This window comes from Drosophila miranda, chromosome XR, assembly GCF_003369915.1.
Source record: "Drosophila miranda strain MSH22 chromosome XR, D.miranda_PacBio2.1, whole genome shotgun sequence".
Classification (NCBI taxonomy): domain Eukaryota; kingdom Metazoa; phylum Arthropoda; class Insecta; order Diptera; family Drosophilidae; genus Drosophila; species Drosophila miranda.
This window is the reverse complement of record NC_046674.1, coordinates 28556411-28572035: the sequence shown is the minus strand read 5'-3', so window position 1 is coordinate 28572035 and position 15625 is coordinate 28556411. Positions and strand designations below refer to the sequence as shown.

The 15625-nt window shown below is 50.4% G+C and overlaps 8 protein-coding genes across 11 annotated transcripts; 4 read left to right on the top strand and 4 right to left on the bottom strand.

Moving 5' to 3' along the window:
• Positions 1 to 166: 166 nt before the first annotated feature.
• On the bottom strand, positions 167 to 2373 carry LOC108153100 (large subunit GTPase 1 homolog). Its single transcript, XM_017282884.2, has 4 exons — positions 2168 to 2373; positions 821 to 2102; positions 551 to 756; positions 167 to 490 (listed from the first exon to the last, which is right to left on the bottom strand). The coding sequence occupies exons 1-4, from the start codon at positions 2267 to 2269 to the stop codon at positions 272 to 274; spliced, it is 1809 nt and encodes a 602-aa protein (XP_017138373.1). The 5' UTR covers positions 2270 to 2373; the 3' UTR covers positions 167 to 271.
• Positions 2374 to 3425: 1052 nt separating this feature from the next.
• LOC108151459 (GDP-fucose protein O-fucosyltransferase 2) lies at positions 3426 to 5147 on the bottom strand. Its single transcript, XM_017280080.2, has one exon. It carries the CDS (start codon positions 5081 to 5083, stop codon positions 3596 to 3598), a length of 1488 nt encoding a protein of 495 aa, XP_017135569.1. The 5' UTR covers positions 5084 to 5147; the 3' UTR covers positions 3426 to 3595.
• A 296-nt stretch (positions 5148 to 5443) lies between these two features.
• On the top strand, positions 5444 to 7449 carry LOC108151470 (PXMP2/4 family protein 4). Its single transcript, XM_017280096.2, has 5 exons — positions 5444 to 5604; positions 6533 to 6718; positions 6778 to 6911; positions 6982 to 7113; positions 7188 to 7449. The coding sequence occupies exons 2-5, from the start codon at positions 6556 to 6558 to the stop codon at positions 7371 to 7373; spliced, it is 615 nt and encodes a 204-aa protein (XP_017135585.1). The 5' UTR covers positions 5444 to 5604; positions 6533 to 6555; the 3' UTR covers positions 7374 to 7449.
• LOC108151468 (protein sym1) lies at positions 5689 to 9395 on the top strand. 2 transcript variants are annotated; one of them, XM_017280094.2, is made up of 4 exons: positions 5689 to 6334; positions 8577 to 8868; positions 8937 to 9119; positions 9182 to 9395. In XM_017280094.2, the coding sequence occupies exons 2-4, from the start codon at positions 8590 to 8592 to the stop codon at positions 9338 to 9340; spliced, it is 621 nt and encodes a 206-aa protein (XP_017135583.1). In that variant the 5' UTR covers positions 5689 to 6334; positions 8577 to 8589; the 3' UTR covers positions 9341 to 9395. The 2 variants fall into 2 exon arrangements, with proteins under 2 accessions (XP_017135583.1, XP_017135584.1); XM_017280095.2 differs by lacking the exon at positions 5689 to 6334 and having other exon boundaries at positions 8565 to 8725; positions 8786 to 8868; positions 9182 to 9340.
• On the bottom strand, positions 7437 to 8557 carry LOC108151460 (trypsin-1). Its single transcript, XM_017280081.2, has 2 exons — positions 7919 to 8557; positions 7437 to 7859 (listed from the first exon to the last, which is right to left on the bottom strand). Exons 1-2 carry the CDS (start codon positions 8537 to 8539, stop codon positions 7485 to 7487), a joined length of 996 nt encoding a protein of 331 aa, XP_017135570.1. The 5' UTR covers positions 8540 to 8557; the 3' UTR covers positions 7437 to 7484.
• Positions 9396 to 9525: 130 nt separating the features above from the next.
• LOC108151467 lies at positions 9526 to 10914 on the top strand. The gene is made up of 4 exons (XM_017280092.2): positions 9526 to 9724; positions 9806 to 10014; positions 10078 to 10273; positions 10336 to 10914. The coding sequence occupies exons 1-4, from the start codon at positions 9646 to 9648 to the stop codon at positions 10620 to 10622; spliced, it is 771 nt and encodes a 256-aa protein (XP_017135581.1). The 5' UTR covers positions 9526 to 9645; the 3' UTR covers positions 10623 to 10914.
• Positions 10915 to 11057: 143 nt separating this feature from the next.
• LOC108151464 (trypsin eta) lies at positions 11058 to 12403 on the top strand. The gene is made up of 4 exons (XM_017280085.2): positions 11058 to 11206; positions 11334 to 11514; positions 11571 to 11853; positions 11909 to 12403. The coding sequence occupies exons 1-4, from the start codon at positions 11131 to 11133 to the stop codon at positions 12281 to 12283; spliced, it is 915 nt and encodes a 304-aa protein (XP_017135574.1). The 5' UTR covers positions 11058 to 11130; the 3' UTR covers positions 12284 to 12403.
• LOC108151466 (ras-related protein Rab-27A) lies at positions 12378 to 15606 on the bottom strand. 3 transcript variants are annotated; one of them, XM_017280089.2, is made up of 3 exons: positions 15149 to 15606; positions 13078 to 13287; positions 12378 to 13023 (listed from the first exon to the last, which is right to left on the bottom strand). In XM_017280089.2, exons 2-3 carry the CDS (start codon positions 13234 to 13236, stop codon positions 12490 to 12492), a joined length of 693 nt encoding a protein of 230 aa, XP_017135578.1. In that variant the 5' UTR covers positions 13237 to 13287; positions 15149 to 15606; the 3' UTR covers positions 12378 to 12489. The 3 variants fall into 3 exon arrangements, with proteins under 3 accessions (XP_017135578.1, XP_017135579.1, XP_017135577.1); XM_017280090.2 differs by lacking the exon at positions 15149 to 15606 and adding an exon at positions 13387 to 13614; XM_017280088.2 differs by lacking the exon at positions 15149 to 15606 and having other exon boundaries at positions 13078 to 13614.
• Positions 15607 to 15625: the final 19 nt, after the last annotated feature.

Below are 15625 nucleotides of genomic sequence, written 5' to 3'. Positions count from 1 at the left end.
AACATTTCTCAGAGTGCACTGCTCTCTATTTGAGCTCTGACATACGCTATTGCGGCAGCTCGCAATTCTCTGTCGCTTATTTACATTCTTAATCAAATTTAACCCAAATAGATTAGACGGCACCCCAGGGCATATCTTACAGATAACCATACAGTATACGAGAGTATAGCTTGCAAACCCCTGGGGATATCCTTTCATTCGTAGGTAAAAGGTAATTCTAGTCCTAATAGTGTACAATATAAATATGATCAGTGCTTGAAACACTTAGCACTTAGTGCTCATCTAAATGGGAAAACTTCTTGCGCAGCTTCTCGCGACGCTCCTTTTTGACATGACGCCAGGGCTTGTCTGTGGGGCCTGCATTGGCTACCAGAGTGCCATCGTTAGCCAGGCGGACATTTGGGAAATTGGTGCGCCCCTTGACATGGGCATGCGTCGGTTTGTCATCGAAGAACTGCTGGTCCAGCACCTTGGACGTGCTCTTGTCGATCTGCGGACGGGAATAGGAATAGTTTAGGGATCGGCTTTAGTGTGAAAATCCAAAACTTACGCGCATGGCGCGCTGCTGTTGACTGGGCAGCTGTGATTCCTCGATTTCCTTACGCTGGCGCTCGGGAAATGTTTGGTACTCGGCTTGTGTGACTGACGGCGGACCCATGGCATACAACAGCTTGCCATTAACATAATCCTTCAGTACATAACGGGCGGAACGTGCCTGATCCGGCTGACCGTTAGAAGTCATGAAGCCGCGATTGTCTGCGGGAAAACGAGAGAGAAGGAAAGATTATTAAATATTAAAAAGAGTCTTCCAAAAACTTACAGCCGTAAGCAAGAAGCAACTCCTCAGAATGTGGGGCACGTTCCATGTCCTCGCCTTCAACGGGCTTTGCTATCACAATGCCATACTTGTCCTCGAGGACGTGGCGCGGTATGCGCTCGCAGAGCAGATTAACGGCGGGCACATGGTCACGCATCTGATCGATGGGCAAAATGCCGTTCAACAGCATGTCTGCCTTGGTCAGCACAAAGCTGGGCATGACCAGGCCAGGGCAGTCGCACAACATGATGTCGTTGTCCAGATATAGGGTCTGGAAGCGTTTGGTCTTGCCGGGTGTGGCCGACACCGATACCTTTTTGACTGTCATCAGGGAATTTATGGTACTGCTCTTGCCCACGTTGGGATAGCCGACCATGCCAATGGTTACGTGCTGATCTGTGTGGCGTGGTCCTGTGTAGATGCGCCGCAGGAATTCAATCATCTCCGTTCGAGAGAGCACACGGGGGCTGTTTTTGTCGCCAAGCAGCTGCTCCTCCACGTCGTCTGGCTTCACCTTTCGATTGATGGCATCGAGTGCGCCCTCGACCTTGTTCAAGGACTGCTGGATCCCATCGGCAGCATCGCGCAGTTCTTTCAACGCGGGGAAGGACTCCTGACGGGCGGCTTCTGCCTCTCGCTTGAGTTCCTCCTCCACAAGGGTGGCAGAGTAGAAGGCAGTGCGAATGCCCTCACAGTCAAAGTATTCAGCCCAATGCTTTCGCTGCTCCTCCGTCAGCAGATCGGACTTGTTCACCAGAATCATATTCATCTTGGTAGACTTCACCTCTTTCACGTAGCTTTCCAGGTCGCTACTGCGAAAGAGCAGTGGATTGCGGGCGTCGACGATTTGGACGACGACATCAGAGCGCTCCACTACACGCCAGAGCTGGCGCCAGAACTCTAGATTCTTCTCGTAGGGCGTCATTAGGATTTCTTCGTCCTCCTGTAGCAGAGCCAGGTCCCGGCGCCAGTTGAGAAAAGCCTCGTTCTCGGCCCGCTCCAAATCCTCGGCACTGGTATTCTTGTCCCATTTGGGGCGGCGCGGTACTTTCAGATGTTCACGATGCTCGTGATGCTTCTGGTGCATGTACTGCTCCTGAGTCTTGCTGAGCAACCCCACACGTTGCTTCGGATTCACAAAAGTGATGTTCAGCTTCTCCGCCTGGAACTCTGTTCCGGCCAGCTCTGCTGTGCGTAGGAATGCTTGAAACGAGGACTCCTCGGTCACAGACGACAGATTGAGACGTCCCCAGTCGTAGCCGTCCTGCAGCTCTGTGGTGTGGAGCTAAAAATGTTTCCACAGACACGATCAGACTTCAGGTGCTTTGATAATTTTCTGATTGTGCATACCATTGTGTCGTTGTCCACCTTGCGTCGTTGTGTGTGCCCAAAACGATCTTTGATGAGCGTCCGCCCCAGGTTGGGCGTGGTGCCCTTGTTTTTCTTACCCATTTTGCGCGCGAATAGTAGTTAAATTTACCAAAATTAAACAATTTTGTTTCCAAACACAAACACGTGCAACTCCCCCGACCGAATATACAGCCAGTTTGACGTTGAAATATACCGTCCGACCCTCAGAAATATACCAAAATATACCGTCTCATTTAAAAAATATACCCTAAATATACTGACGAATTCAAGTTATATTTTACCACTAACCATACAGTATACTGTAGTATTTATAGCTGTACGACATTAGACTTTGCTAAATTTGCTACAAAGAGAGAGATAGCATGATACAAAACGAAAAATTAGTGTTAGCAGTCGATCATCTCTGCCGCAGCGCTGCCCCCAGCTCAACTGGAAAACCAAACTGGAGACATACATATGTACATGTGTATCTTTCGCTCTTAATGTATGCTTTTCCCATTACTCTGTCTCTGCTCTTCCAGCTAGTGAAAAAATTTTGTGGATCTGAGTCTGTATGAAATTGCATTTGTGTTTAGTTTCCGGGTCCGGCACAATTTACTGAATAGTTGTACACGTATTATTACAGTTTACATGTATATGATTGATATTTTCTGGCACTTGTGGACTAATTCATTTTCTGGGCTCACATACCCTTTGCTTTAGGATTTTTAGAGTTGATATTTTATGAAAAAGCATGCCCCACAATATCAGAAGATCTAGCGCACGCTGCACTATGAAGATTTAGTGTGAGAGAGAGGGAATGAGTCAGCGCGTGCATAGCCACTGAAATTTAATTTGCTCCTTCTGGCTATAATAATGATCCAATCTGGTAAATATGGTCTTTCTCTATGATTCTGCGTTTCGAGTTTTCTCGAATCTTCATAATTGCCAATGCCACAGATTTTCGTCCGTTGTGTGGGCGGTAAGAAACGGGCCTTGTAGCAGTATGATATCACACGAATCTGTATACAAAATTTGGTTGCTCTTGCTCTTATAGAGATCTAGACGCTCATCGGGGCGGACAGACGTGGCTATATCGACATAGCTATTGATGCTAATCAAGGATATACATATGTACATATATACTTTATGGGGTCGAAAACGCTGCTTTCTGGGCGTTACACACAGGGCGTATACTCTTCGAGAACCAGGTATCAGTATCAGCTGACTGCCCAAAAATACTACCATGGAACAAGCGGATGCTGAAATATGTATTGTTTAATAACTATTGACTTATTATTTTTGGTACATAATCGCAGTTTGTTCGGAATTATGGTAGTGGTGGTCTCACAGAAACTATGTCTAGACATCCAACTAGATATTCGAGATTCACAGATAATAGGCAGCCGCCAAGAACACGAAAATTATTCAGTACGGTGTGTCGTTGTCGCTATCGTCGTCCCAGACGATGGGCCAGACTGCGTTGCGGGGACAGTTTCCGCCCACAACCTTGCAGATGGTGTTAAAGGTGCTGGTCTTGCTGAAGCCCAGGATCTCGCGCTCCTCGTAGATCCGGTATGTGAAGGTGCTCTCGTAGGTGCCAATGAAGTAGCGGGCATATGAGCACACCAACTGATCAACAATGGCAACGCCGCCGTCCTTCAGTTTCTGTCGCTGCAAATTCGACTCCGGCTGGAAGTGCACGAATCGGAATCCATAGAACATGTTCTTCATTTGCACCAGATCGTAAGGGGTGGCATCGGTCGATAGAAACACTGTGGTCGCATTAAATGCCCTTAGCAGCTGCTTGATCTGCTGGGCGGCCGACTTCAGGTTAGGCGTGGTAGCCTCTCGCGACCGTACGAAGTCGCCACGACGCAGGTGTGCGCATATAAAGTCCCCGCCGCGTGCATCGCGCTTAGGTCGCTCCATCTCCCACATGGCCGGCCGCTGGACGCCCGCCGTGGTGTCCGTAGTGTCGAAGGCGTAGCGCAGGAAATCACCTGCCACCTGGCTGAGGTATTTGGAGAAGCGCATCGAGCGACGGGCTTTCCAAAAGTGCTCGTCACCCCAGTGGTCGTGCAGCACGGTCTCGGCACTGAGGATCGCGTACACTCGCATGTCGTCAACGTCCTCGGCCCCGGCCGTATCCTCTGTGATGGCCTCACGCAACAGCCGCTCCAGCAGCCCAGCACTGCCCTGAAAGTGAACGCAATGGTACTGTCCGTAGCGCAGCAGATTCTGCGATAGCAACGGGCCCCCCGCAGTTGAGTATTCGTTGCAAGAGTTATTGTCTAGTTTGGGAGCAACCCGCTCGTACTTGTCGCGGAAGATGCCCTGCTCCAGCATGATCTCGTAGTGCATGAGGCGGAAAACTTGCGAGATGTGAACGTAGGGCGGGGCCGGCATACCAAACATACGGTACTCGGCGAGGAACTCACTGTAGTCTAGGACGGGGGCGTAACGGCGCAGGCTGTCCAGGTCGAAGAAGTGGCCCCAGGCCACGTCGTTCTGCTTCAAGTGGTGCGAGTGCCAGTGGTAAAGGCGTGGAAATGGCGGCAGCACCAAACGAACATTTTGGAAGCGTTTGCGTCTGCGAAGACGCCGAACGAACACGGCCAAGCGAATGTAAACATCGCGGCGCAGATTGAAGCCCTCGGAGATGTTCACATCGTAGAGTATGTAGACGGTGCCCCGCAGGGGCAATATTCCGGGAGGACAGGTGTCCACCAGTGGAATCGTTTGCCAGAATTGCCGGCTCTTGCAAACATTGCTGTTGCTCCTAAAGGCCGTTCGGTGGGACTCTGTTCGATTGCGGGTCGCTGGCCGATCCGCGATAGCAATCGAGGATGGCAGTAAAAGGAGCACAAGCAGCAGCCTCAGCCCAGAGCACCGCCACCTATGCATTTTATGCATTTTTAAACTTTTTAAAACTTAAAATTACATCAGACTGACCGCAGCAAGACTCCGCGTGAAATCCTTAAAACGCGTTGCCAAAAGTTGTTAGTGCGTCTCTTTAATACCTCGTGGCGCCAACATTATAACTTCAAATCTATAGCAAATACTCGTTTTTTTGTTTATCCAATGGTTATCTGTTAAAAGCGACGCTTTAAAGTTCCAAAATGAATGGTTTATAGTAACGCTTAGCTAAAATATAAAAAAAAAACAAAGGCCATTGTTTTCGTGTCCAGCCACGCAAAAGCTAACACTTGTCGGAGCTTTCCCTAATCAGCAAACAGCTGACACAAGCAAAACATATATGTACGTATCGCCTTTGCATTTGTTTTCATTATTCAGATACGGTACGGTAGCAGGGCACGAGATGCGGATGCCTCCAGCTCCACGACGTGCGTAACAATAGTACAAATTAGAATTTCAATAAGTTAGACTAGGGCTAGATACTAGGCCTTATCCCCCCTCCTCCACGACAATAAACGGTAAGCAATAAATTTGTAGATATTAAAAAATCGCAAAACAGCAACAGAAACACCAAAAACAACGAAGACGACGACGAATACGGATTACCTGTCACGATCTTCTAGGTTTTACAAGCGACGTAATCATATCAGTCGTCTGGGTTTTTATTTTCTTGCTTGGTGACTGGCAGAACGCCAAACGTGCCGTTAATTTTCCATTCATGTGTGGGCACCCCTCTACCCCCCTCTCGAGTTACATAAAAATCCTTGTGAGCCATACTTCCGTTAGCTTTTGCTTTTTCCTCCGTCGCTCTCTCTCATTCGTACATACGCTCTTTGCGTACACACCAAATGTTGAGTCCCACTAGAAAATATGTACATCATTCGCCCCACACTAATTGAATTCATTTTATGAGTGCACGCACAGCGGCTGCAAAGTTTCTACTGGGCTGGTAACATGCTGTTGCTCCATCTCGCTTGCGCAGCCGGCCATTTGATTTGGCAAGGCAAAGTTTATGGTCAAGATCACTGTAACGGTATTAGAATGCGCTCTCTCACGGAATGAGTTTCAATTGTAAATTGCAACCTCAATTGCCGTCGCATGGCGTGAGAGACGTTCCCTCATCTCTCACAAAATGTTCGAAATTAGAAATTACATTCATTTGGCGTTTGCACTTTTAGTTTCTGTGAATCGTTTGTGGCGACCGACCGAATAGCCGCACAGGGCTCCTCCTCCGCACAAAAACAAAAAGCAAGTATCCCTGAGCTATGTGTAAATTTTGTGCGTCTTCAACATGGCCAACGGCAACAAAAACCCAGATTCTGACCTTGGGGGTGATGGGATGGCTTCCTCTATAGTCGTCGTTGTTGTTGCTTTTTGTTGCTGGTTTGGGGATCAGGAACTAGATACCAGGCTGCTCAAGCTCTCCTCTCTCGCGTGTGCACTTAGAATTCCCGAAAATCCATGCCAAAATGGTGCCTCAGGCTGTGAAGCTGCTTCAAATGTCGCTGGGCCAGTGGACACGAGGCGTTGTGAAGGTGAAGGTGCACCCCATGGCCAAGGGCGCCCTCACATACGCGATCATGTGGCCCACGGGCAGTCTGATCCAGCAGGCGCTGGAGGGACGCAATCTGAGTAAGTGGCTTCATCATCCCCATCATCATCCACGCCCCTCATTCCCTTTGCATCCGCAGAAGACTACGACTGGGCCCGGGCCCTACGCTTCAGTCTGTTCGGAGCCCTTTACGTGGCCCCCACACTCTACGGCTGGGTGCGACTCACCAGTGCCATGTGGCCGCAGACGAACCTGCGCACGGGTGTCGTCAAGGTAAGTTCACGCAGCGGGAGCTTACAGCGTGATTAGCGCTTGACTTACTTCGGCAACAAACCACTTGCAGGCCATCACAGAGCAGCTCTCCTACGGACCCTTTGCTTGCGTCAGCTTCTTTATGGGAATGAGCCTGCTGGAGTTCAAGAGCCTGGCCGAGGCCGTCGAAGAGACCAAGGAGAAGGCGGTTCCCACATACAAGGTAGCGTATACCCGTATCCATTTCTACGTGCGCTTCCTCCTCTCACCTCCTCTCATTACTAACATTCCTGGCAGGTCGGTGTGTGCATCTGGCCCTTCCTGCAGACCATAAACTTCTCCCTTGTGCCGGAACACAACCGCGTCGTCTTTGTGAGCATATGCAGCCTGATGTGGACCATCTTTCTGGCATACATGAAAACGCGTCACTCCGAGGAGCAAACGGAGGGCGACGGCACTACCACGGATCTCTCCTGTACATAGTCCCCTCTGTTGTTTGTTGTTTGTGTGTTCCCTTAGGTAAATTCTTTAGGACAAAATTAGATAGAATTAGCGCACATTCAAGGGATTTTTATTCTCATATGGCGAGGGTGTTTATGACGACAAAACTGGCGGCGTGCGTCCCACAATTAGCTGACCAATCCACAGCGACGACGACGGCGTGGGGGAGGAGGCACCCACTGTCTCCACAATCCAGTTGACATATGCAGACACCTCCGTGAAAACGCCCGGATAGGGCGGACGGGCACAGGGCTTCACGCTCCACGACACGATACCGATTTGTGTGTCCGATCCGGCTAGCAGCAACGGACCACCGGAGTCTCCGCTGCACTGGCCCTTGCCGCCCTCGGGCAATCCGGCGCAGATCTGGGTGGAGTGCAGCTGTGTCTGGTGGCGTTTGCTGCAGTCAACGTCGCTAAACACCTGCAGCTGGACCTTCTGAAGCTGGAGCTGGACCACGCCGCCCGTCTGAAAGAAGACAACGATCTAATGAATGGATTAATTCTCAATACTGGCGCAACTCGTACCGCATTTAATCCCCAGCCGGCAAGCACGGCGCTGCTGTTGCCGAGTGTCGGCTGCTCCGGCTCCGGGAGACGAACCGGTTGGACGCGAGTACCAAGAACAACGGGATCCTTCAGCTGCAGCAGAGCGATGTCGTTCACATATTTGTCGTGTGGCTCATAGCCCGGATGCACATGGATGGCGGCCACCTGCACCAGTTTGCTGGCGTTTCTCGCCAGACTCTGGCTGCCGTACTGGAGGTTGAGTTGCTGCGGCGTCGATCCCCGCACGCAGTGGGCAGCCGTTAGTACCCAGTCCGAGTTAAGCAGAGTGGCGCCACACGAGTGGTGACCGCTCTTGGCGCGACGCAGCGACACCACGAAGGGGAACTCGCCCGGCGAGGCGGTAGTCCCATTAACGATCTTACCGTCGTCCGCAAAGGCTCCAACCACGACGGAGGTCAACAGGAGCAAGCCAATCGGTCCGCACAGAACCATGTTGGGTGTCTTTGTACATGGCCCGCTATCGATGTTGGGCAATTTATGGGGAATTGGGTGTGGGCCCGCATTCCCGTCTGCTACTACAGTTGGCCATGCTGGGTTCTTGACGGGTGTTGAGAGTAGGACAGGGGCTTGATTACGCATGCAAATTATATACGAAACTGAAAGCGATTGTTTGCAGCGCCGTGATTGCAATGGCTGCTCCGCTGCTGTGGCAAAACTTCAAGGTGTTCCTCACCAGGTATCCGATAGCGCGTGGCATGATATCGTACAGCCTGATTTGGCCCTCGGGCAGCCTCATCCAGCAGACATTCGAGGGCAAGAGGTGGGGTGAGTGTGGTGGATGCTCTTCCTTGGTTATGCTTTCTGTTATGCTCAATCTGCCTCCAGGCAACTATGACTGGTGGCGCGTGATGCGATTCAGTATGTACGGCGGCCTCTTCGTGGCACCCACTCTTTATGGATGGGTTAAGGTAAGCCGCAGCTCCAGAGCCTTGACGATTAGATCTTTTAATTTTGTTGTGTGTTTATTTTTGTAAAGGTGTCTAGCGCCATGTGGCCGCAGACCTCACTGCGAACGGGCATAATTAAAGCGGCGGTGGAGTCCATATCGTACACACCCGGTGCCATGACCTGCTTCTACTTCATCATGAGTCTGCTCGAGTCCAAGACAGTCGAGGAGGCTGTGACCGAGGTTGGGAAGAAGTTTCTGCCCACCTACAAGGTATAAATCAACCAAAATATTCCGCCGCTACTCTCCACTCACGAATTAATTCCGATCCGCAGGTGGCTCTGTCTGTGTGGCCCCTGGTGGCGACCATTAATTTTAGCCTTATACCAGAGCGCAACCGAGTGCCGTTCATTAGTGCCTGCAGCCTGTGCTGGACGTGCTTTCTTGCTTATATGAAGCATTTGGAGCACCACGAGGTGGATGTAGCCATTTAATTAGTAGTTGTTGTTGTTATTCTACCCATTGTATTAATTATTTAAATTTAATTTAAATAAAACTAGCTTTTAAGCGAAATTTCGCGTGTGACCGCATTTTGATGAGAAAGAAATACCAGAAAACACCAATATGTCCACGAGCAGTGTGGTAAACGGCGTAAAACTCTGGAAGCCCCACCTTATCTGTTTCTGCTTTGGTTTGGGTGTGTTTCATTTGTTTACGCTTTTTTTGATTTGTATGATAAAAGTGCACATATTTTCTTCAATTGTGTTCCCATTGCGACATTGAGGTCTTCTCCAGAAATATGCGTGAACTAAACAAACAGCAGTCGCAGGACACTACGGATGGGGGCATCGAGAAAGGCGACTATCCGCGTGCCACAAGTGAGTGACGCAGACGCAATGGCGATTTCACGCCCGCATTCATAATGATGCACATCCAATGATCATCTTCATTATCTCTAGATGGCGTTGTCTTCGGGGCAATACTCACCTTTGGCAGCTCCTTTGTGCTGATGATGTCCTTCTGTTCGCCGTACTGGATCGAGTCGTATGAAGAGACCCGCAGCAGCTTCAAGAACATGGGCCTCTGGCAGTACTGCTTCAAGGACTTTGTCTATCCCAAGTACGCGTTCCCCAAGCAGTTCACAGGATGCCACAACATCTTTTCCCATGTATGTTTTGATCAGAATAGATTTAGATTGAGATTAAGGCTGATTTCTCCTCTTTCTCTACAGGAGTACTATGTGATTCGTGAGTATCTGCTGCCTGGTTGGCTGATGGCCGTGCAGGGGTTCGTCACCATGTCCTTTATCATTGTGTTTCTGGTGCTGACCCTGCTCGCGTTGACGATCATCCGACTGCCCCTTAAGCCCGTCCTCCAGTACGAGTGGCTTCTTGTTCGCCTCTCCTACATGGGCACTGCCATCTCGTGTACGTATGCCATATTTTGTGCAGTCAAACAATCAATCAATCAATCAATGGTCTTCTCATAGCCCTGTTCATGTTTCTGGCCGTTTGCATCTTCGGAGGCTGCGCTTATCGTCGCGACTGGCTAATGTACCCCCGATTCAATGTGCTGGGCTGGTCCTATGCCATGGCCGTTGTGACCTTCATGCTACTGGGCTTGGCCGCCCTCATTCTGCACCGCGAGGCACGTCAGGCCTTCGAGGCACGCGGCGAACAAAAGAACCTGGTCATGCAAATGGAGATGCAGGAGCCGGGCTACCAGCCGCCACGCCACCATCACAGCCAATCGCGCAGTCTGCAAGGCTACATATAGATGGGAAGTCATGGACCCACTGAAACTTCAATGCATTCCATTCCACGCGAATCTTTGTATCTAGAAATAGGTCTATAGGTCTCTCTTCCTATCATATCACCTGCAATCTGCAATCTCTACGTTTAGCAATCTCGTAACTTCAGCAATCGAAGCCGTCCAAAAGTGCCTTCTCCCTACAATCTAACCATCGAATATTATACATATTTATACACGCCGAGCATCTATCGAGCTCGAGCTCCGACTCCATTTATATACATGTATTAAAGAGCACACATACACTGACTCAAAGACACCCCCGACTTGGTCTATTCATGCGGGCGGTGAGGGAGCAAGGCGGTGCGTCTTCGCTTAATATGTTTCTGTTAGTCTCTTATCTAGCTGATAGTCTGCGACGCTGATTGCCAATTGGAGCTGGTAGAGCTGTCTATTGATGGGCATCCCATCTCCATGTCAGTGAGGGTCGGGCACTTCAGTGACGAAGCTCGCAACACAGGTTGATTCATCGAAAATGGGACATGGAACATTGTTTAGACTGGAACTGGAACTGGGTTGCTTTGTATGGCTTCTCATCTGCGGCAGTGTGGGTAAGTGGTGGTTCCAATCCTTATCAGAGGCCGAAAACGGAAATTGGCGTAAAACAGGAGGCAATCGATTTGGGAAAGCAGATCAGATTTTTGGGGATGCTTTATAGCCGTCTTCCTCTTCTAACAGCCGCCCAGACAGAGACAAAGCCGCGAATCATCAACGGCAGCGTGGCCAAGGTGGAGGAGACCAGGCATCTCGTTTCCATTCGCCTGAGAAGGCACGACAATAACTTTGGCAGCGGACATATCTGTGGAGGAGCCCTAATTGAGGTCAACAAAGTGCTCACTGCCGCGCACTGCCTCTACAAGTGAGTAGTCCGCTCAGCCGCATGTGCATCTACTGACCCACACTTATTCCCCTAAGCAATGGAAGGAAACGCTATCGCAGGCCTAGCGAACTGATTGTGGTCATGGGCACCCTGAACCGATACGAACGCCTAAACAGCACCATTGTGTGCGAGGTGAGCTCTATGGCCTACATGAATACCTTCAGTCCGGACAGCATGCGCGACGATGTAGGGGTACTCTTCCTGCGTACGGGCTTGATCCGCCATGATCCGTCCAGCGTAGCCCCAATCCAGTTGGCTAGGCAAGTCACGCCTCCGGGTCGGGTTTGCCAGGTGGCCGGCTGGGGACGCACAGAGCAGGTGAGTGGACCTGTCGACATCCCACTCTAATCATCCCGCTGTAATCCCTCTGCAGAGCACCCTGTCCAACATTCTTCTGACGGCCAATGTGAGCACCATTCGGCAACAGACCTGCCAGAGCATATACAAGTCGGGCCTGCTGCCGGGTATGATGTGTGCTGGCCGCCTCCAGGGCGGCACTGACTCATGCCAGGGTGATTCCGGGGGTCCGCTGGTGCACGAGGGCCGCGTCATTGGTATCGTTTCCTGGGGCTATGGCTGTGCGGAGCCTGGATTGCCGGGAGTATATGTGGATGTGCAGTACTACCAGCAGTGGATCGATGAGCGGAGTGGTGTGGCCCGATCCAGGACGTCTCCTGGCCTGGGCCTTAGTTTCAGTCTGCTCTTTGGCTTCTTGACTTTTACAGCCAGTACTCTCGTGGAGTACTAAAATATATATACCATTCATGTAGTTATAAACCATAAGCAAATGTATATTCCTGCTCTGCAGGATACGGATACTTCTTCCGGGGAGTGCCCTCGGGTTTCCATTCAACAATCAACATTTATTTACAGCGAAACACACATGTAGAACCATAAACGAGATAAAAACAAAGAACTCTGGGAGAAATTTGCGGGTGAATCAGTTAGATCTCCTTAACAATTGCGACAATTGCGTCGCCCACGGCCAGAGGGCTCACCGGTCATCTCGTGGAGACGCAGCAGTTCCGGGCCATAGGCAATGTTAGGCAGGCACCGGGACTGGGTCAACAGCAGGGAGAGCTCCCGATTGCAGGCGGCGTTCTCAATGCGATCCATGACGCGGCCTACGAGCAGCTGTACAGCCTCCTGGACATTGGCACCGGTGCAGGCACTCGTCTCGATGTAAGGCAGACGGTAGCGGCGACACAGGGCCGCCACCTGGTCGCGGCTAACGACACGCAGCTGGAGCAGGTCGCACTTGTTGCCGCACAGAACCACGTCCGGATCCTCGGAGTAGGCGTGCATACGCAGCTGCTCTAGCCAATTGACGGTCTCCAAAAAGGACTTCTCGCTAGTCAGATCGAAGATGAGCAGAAATCCCATCGCATCCCGATAGAAGGCCGTGGTCAGGGATCTGAAGCGCTCCTGCCCGGCCGTATCCCAGATTTGCAGGTGTATGCGATGCCGACGTCCGCGCGAGTTGTAAACCTGTTAGGGGACTGTTAGTATGTAACTTTAGAAAGCTAGAAGAGATATACCTACCAACCGCTTCTCGCGGAAATCAATTCCCACCGTGGAGATGAACTGTGTGTTGAACCGCCCGTCTGTGTACTGGTAGAGCAGGCAGGTCTTGCCCACCCCCGAGTCGCCCAGCACCAGGAACTTGAGCAGGTAGTCGTAATCGATGTTGGTGTTCGTCATGGTCTCGTTCTGGATGTTCCGTTGTCTGTGGCGGCTGCAGACGCATTCCGTCTTGAAAGCAGGGGAGACAAAGCATGGAGATTGATTGAGGTCGGGTCTAGGCATCCATCCTCTGTTCCCTGAATACCGCCTGGTTCTTTGGCTACCCACCTAAGCCCTTGACTTAAAGTGACAGGCGGAACAGGAACAGGTGGGGGGCACTATATTCATAAGCATAGCCAAAGCCATCTGCCTCGCTTTTCCAGCAAATATTTGAAACTCATTAAATCCCGATTTATTGATTTTCTGTCTCGCTTTCCGTCTTGGCGAAATTTCGTTGAATAGCTCGTCGAGAGGGTGATGGGTATGTGGATTTTTTTAACGGTACTTCAAAAAAAAACCAAAAATATACATACATATACCGACTCATTGCATACCCAGGAACACAGATTGGCTATGAATTCCATCTTGATTTTTGAGTGGCGATGTCAAAATGATTGACATGCGAGGCATACCTTTAGCTCAGGCAGCGCATTAAAGAGACACCTTTTTAAACGGTATTTCCAGAACTTTTCATACAAAGGAAGAGCACGCACAAAAGAGAGAAACAGAATAGAAAGAATGTTTCATTCTTGCCTTCTTCCTTCTAATTAGACACATAGCAGCAAATGTGTTTCATCAGAGCATTGAAGAGGGGCATCAGCATCTGTGGATTATGGACTTTTTCTGGGGTCTCCGAGAGGGACGGTAATTCCTCTGCACAAACAAGCTGTTGCTAGACAACCGGCCGCCATGCTTGCTCATCTCTCCTTCTCTTCTCTCGAGGAACACATCCATACACACACACACACACAATTGAGTCGAGCGACAAGTAGTACACTGTGCGACACAATCAATTATTTGTCAGACGCGGGAACAACAGATTGAACCGATGCTTCTGGTCCTTTTTACTGTATTTTGCCGTGCAGTGTCGCACGTGCAATCTAATAGTCCATGGCCTATTTGCATAGGGTGAGGAATTGCCAAGGAAGCGCTCTCTTACGGTATAGTCGTATGACGTTTTGTGTGTGTATGCGACTCGGGAACGGTAATGCTAGTACCTTGTATTCATATGCTCTGCTATTAACCAGGAGCTGCACTCTCTCTTTGCCTCTCTATCTCTTTGTAATAGAGTCCTCTATTGCTCTCGCCTAGTAATATAATTTCCTTTTTCTGTCTCCGCTTCCGCTTTCCTCATCATTGAGATGATTTCCATTCCCCTTCACTGTCCCTCGCTACACAGAAACACTTATTTTCCGCTGCTGTCTATTGCAGTGACAGGTGAAGGGCATGGAACTAAGAGGGATTCCAGGAAATCGAATTAGCATCGACGGCACACAAAAGTATGTACGCATCCGCCCCAACAGCCAGCAGCAGCCAGCCAGCCGCCTGAGCAGTTAATTTTAAACCGTTATTGATTTGGAGAGGGATCGAGCAATTACTTAGATGCCTCACCATGCTTTTCCCATCCTCTCCCATGCAGAGACTCAGGTGGACTTTGAGGCTGACACTAAAATAGACCTTCGGCCCTGGCTTCGGATGGCATCCAGGATGTGGAGTTTGTTCTCTGATTGGGTTAGAAGGTCGTAATCGGATTTCATCCGCACAGAAACAACAAACCACCAGGCAATTAGGGCCATAACAAAGTACGAACAAGACTGGGGAAGCCCACTCCTCTCACGTTACCACTCTCAGGGGTTGAGGGCAGAGTGCGGAATTTGGTGGCCGTGGGTTGCATTTGCATTCACCTGTGTGTGCGGGTGCAGTTTTCAATGAGATTTCGGACCCGTAATGAGATCCTGATGTGTGTGTTGTGCGGGCGCTCGAAGCTGTTCAGGTGCAGCACATGAACAGAGATTGGTTTAAAAAAACGAGAGCTAAAACTAGGGCTCACCTGGTGTCTGACCTCTACTCCTTGCTATCCGCACTCGAGGGCTAATTAGTGTTGCACGTGGCCAAGACGCAGCATTCCGCACTGGCACTCTCAGCTTTGACTTTGGCGCCCAAAGTGTGTGGCGCTTAGGTGACGGGGGAGGGCCACTCTCGCGGGCGTGGGGCTGTCAAGGATGCTGTGGTGCTAAGCAGGTGCTACCGAACGGGTATTTTTAGCACCCGCAGTTTGTTTTCCTTGGCCTATGCTCTCTGCACGGAGCTCTCGAACGCTGCAGCACACAGCAAGAATTACATTCGATGGATGAAAATACGAAAATTTCCCAGTCAATGGCTCAGTGCAAAGCACCTGGAGACGGGGCACGCAGAGCTATGTTCGACCTGTTGCCATGCGTTGCCTAGCACAAAATAGCTGGCTTTTGGCGCAGATAAAAAGCCCGCACCGAGCAGGCCAAGCCAAAGCTTAGGACTTGCGACTTGG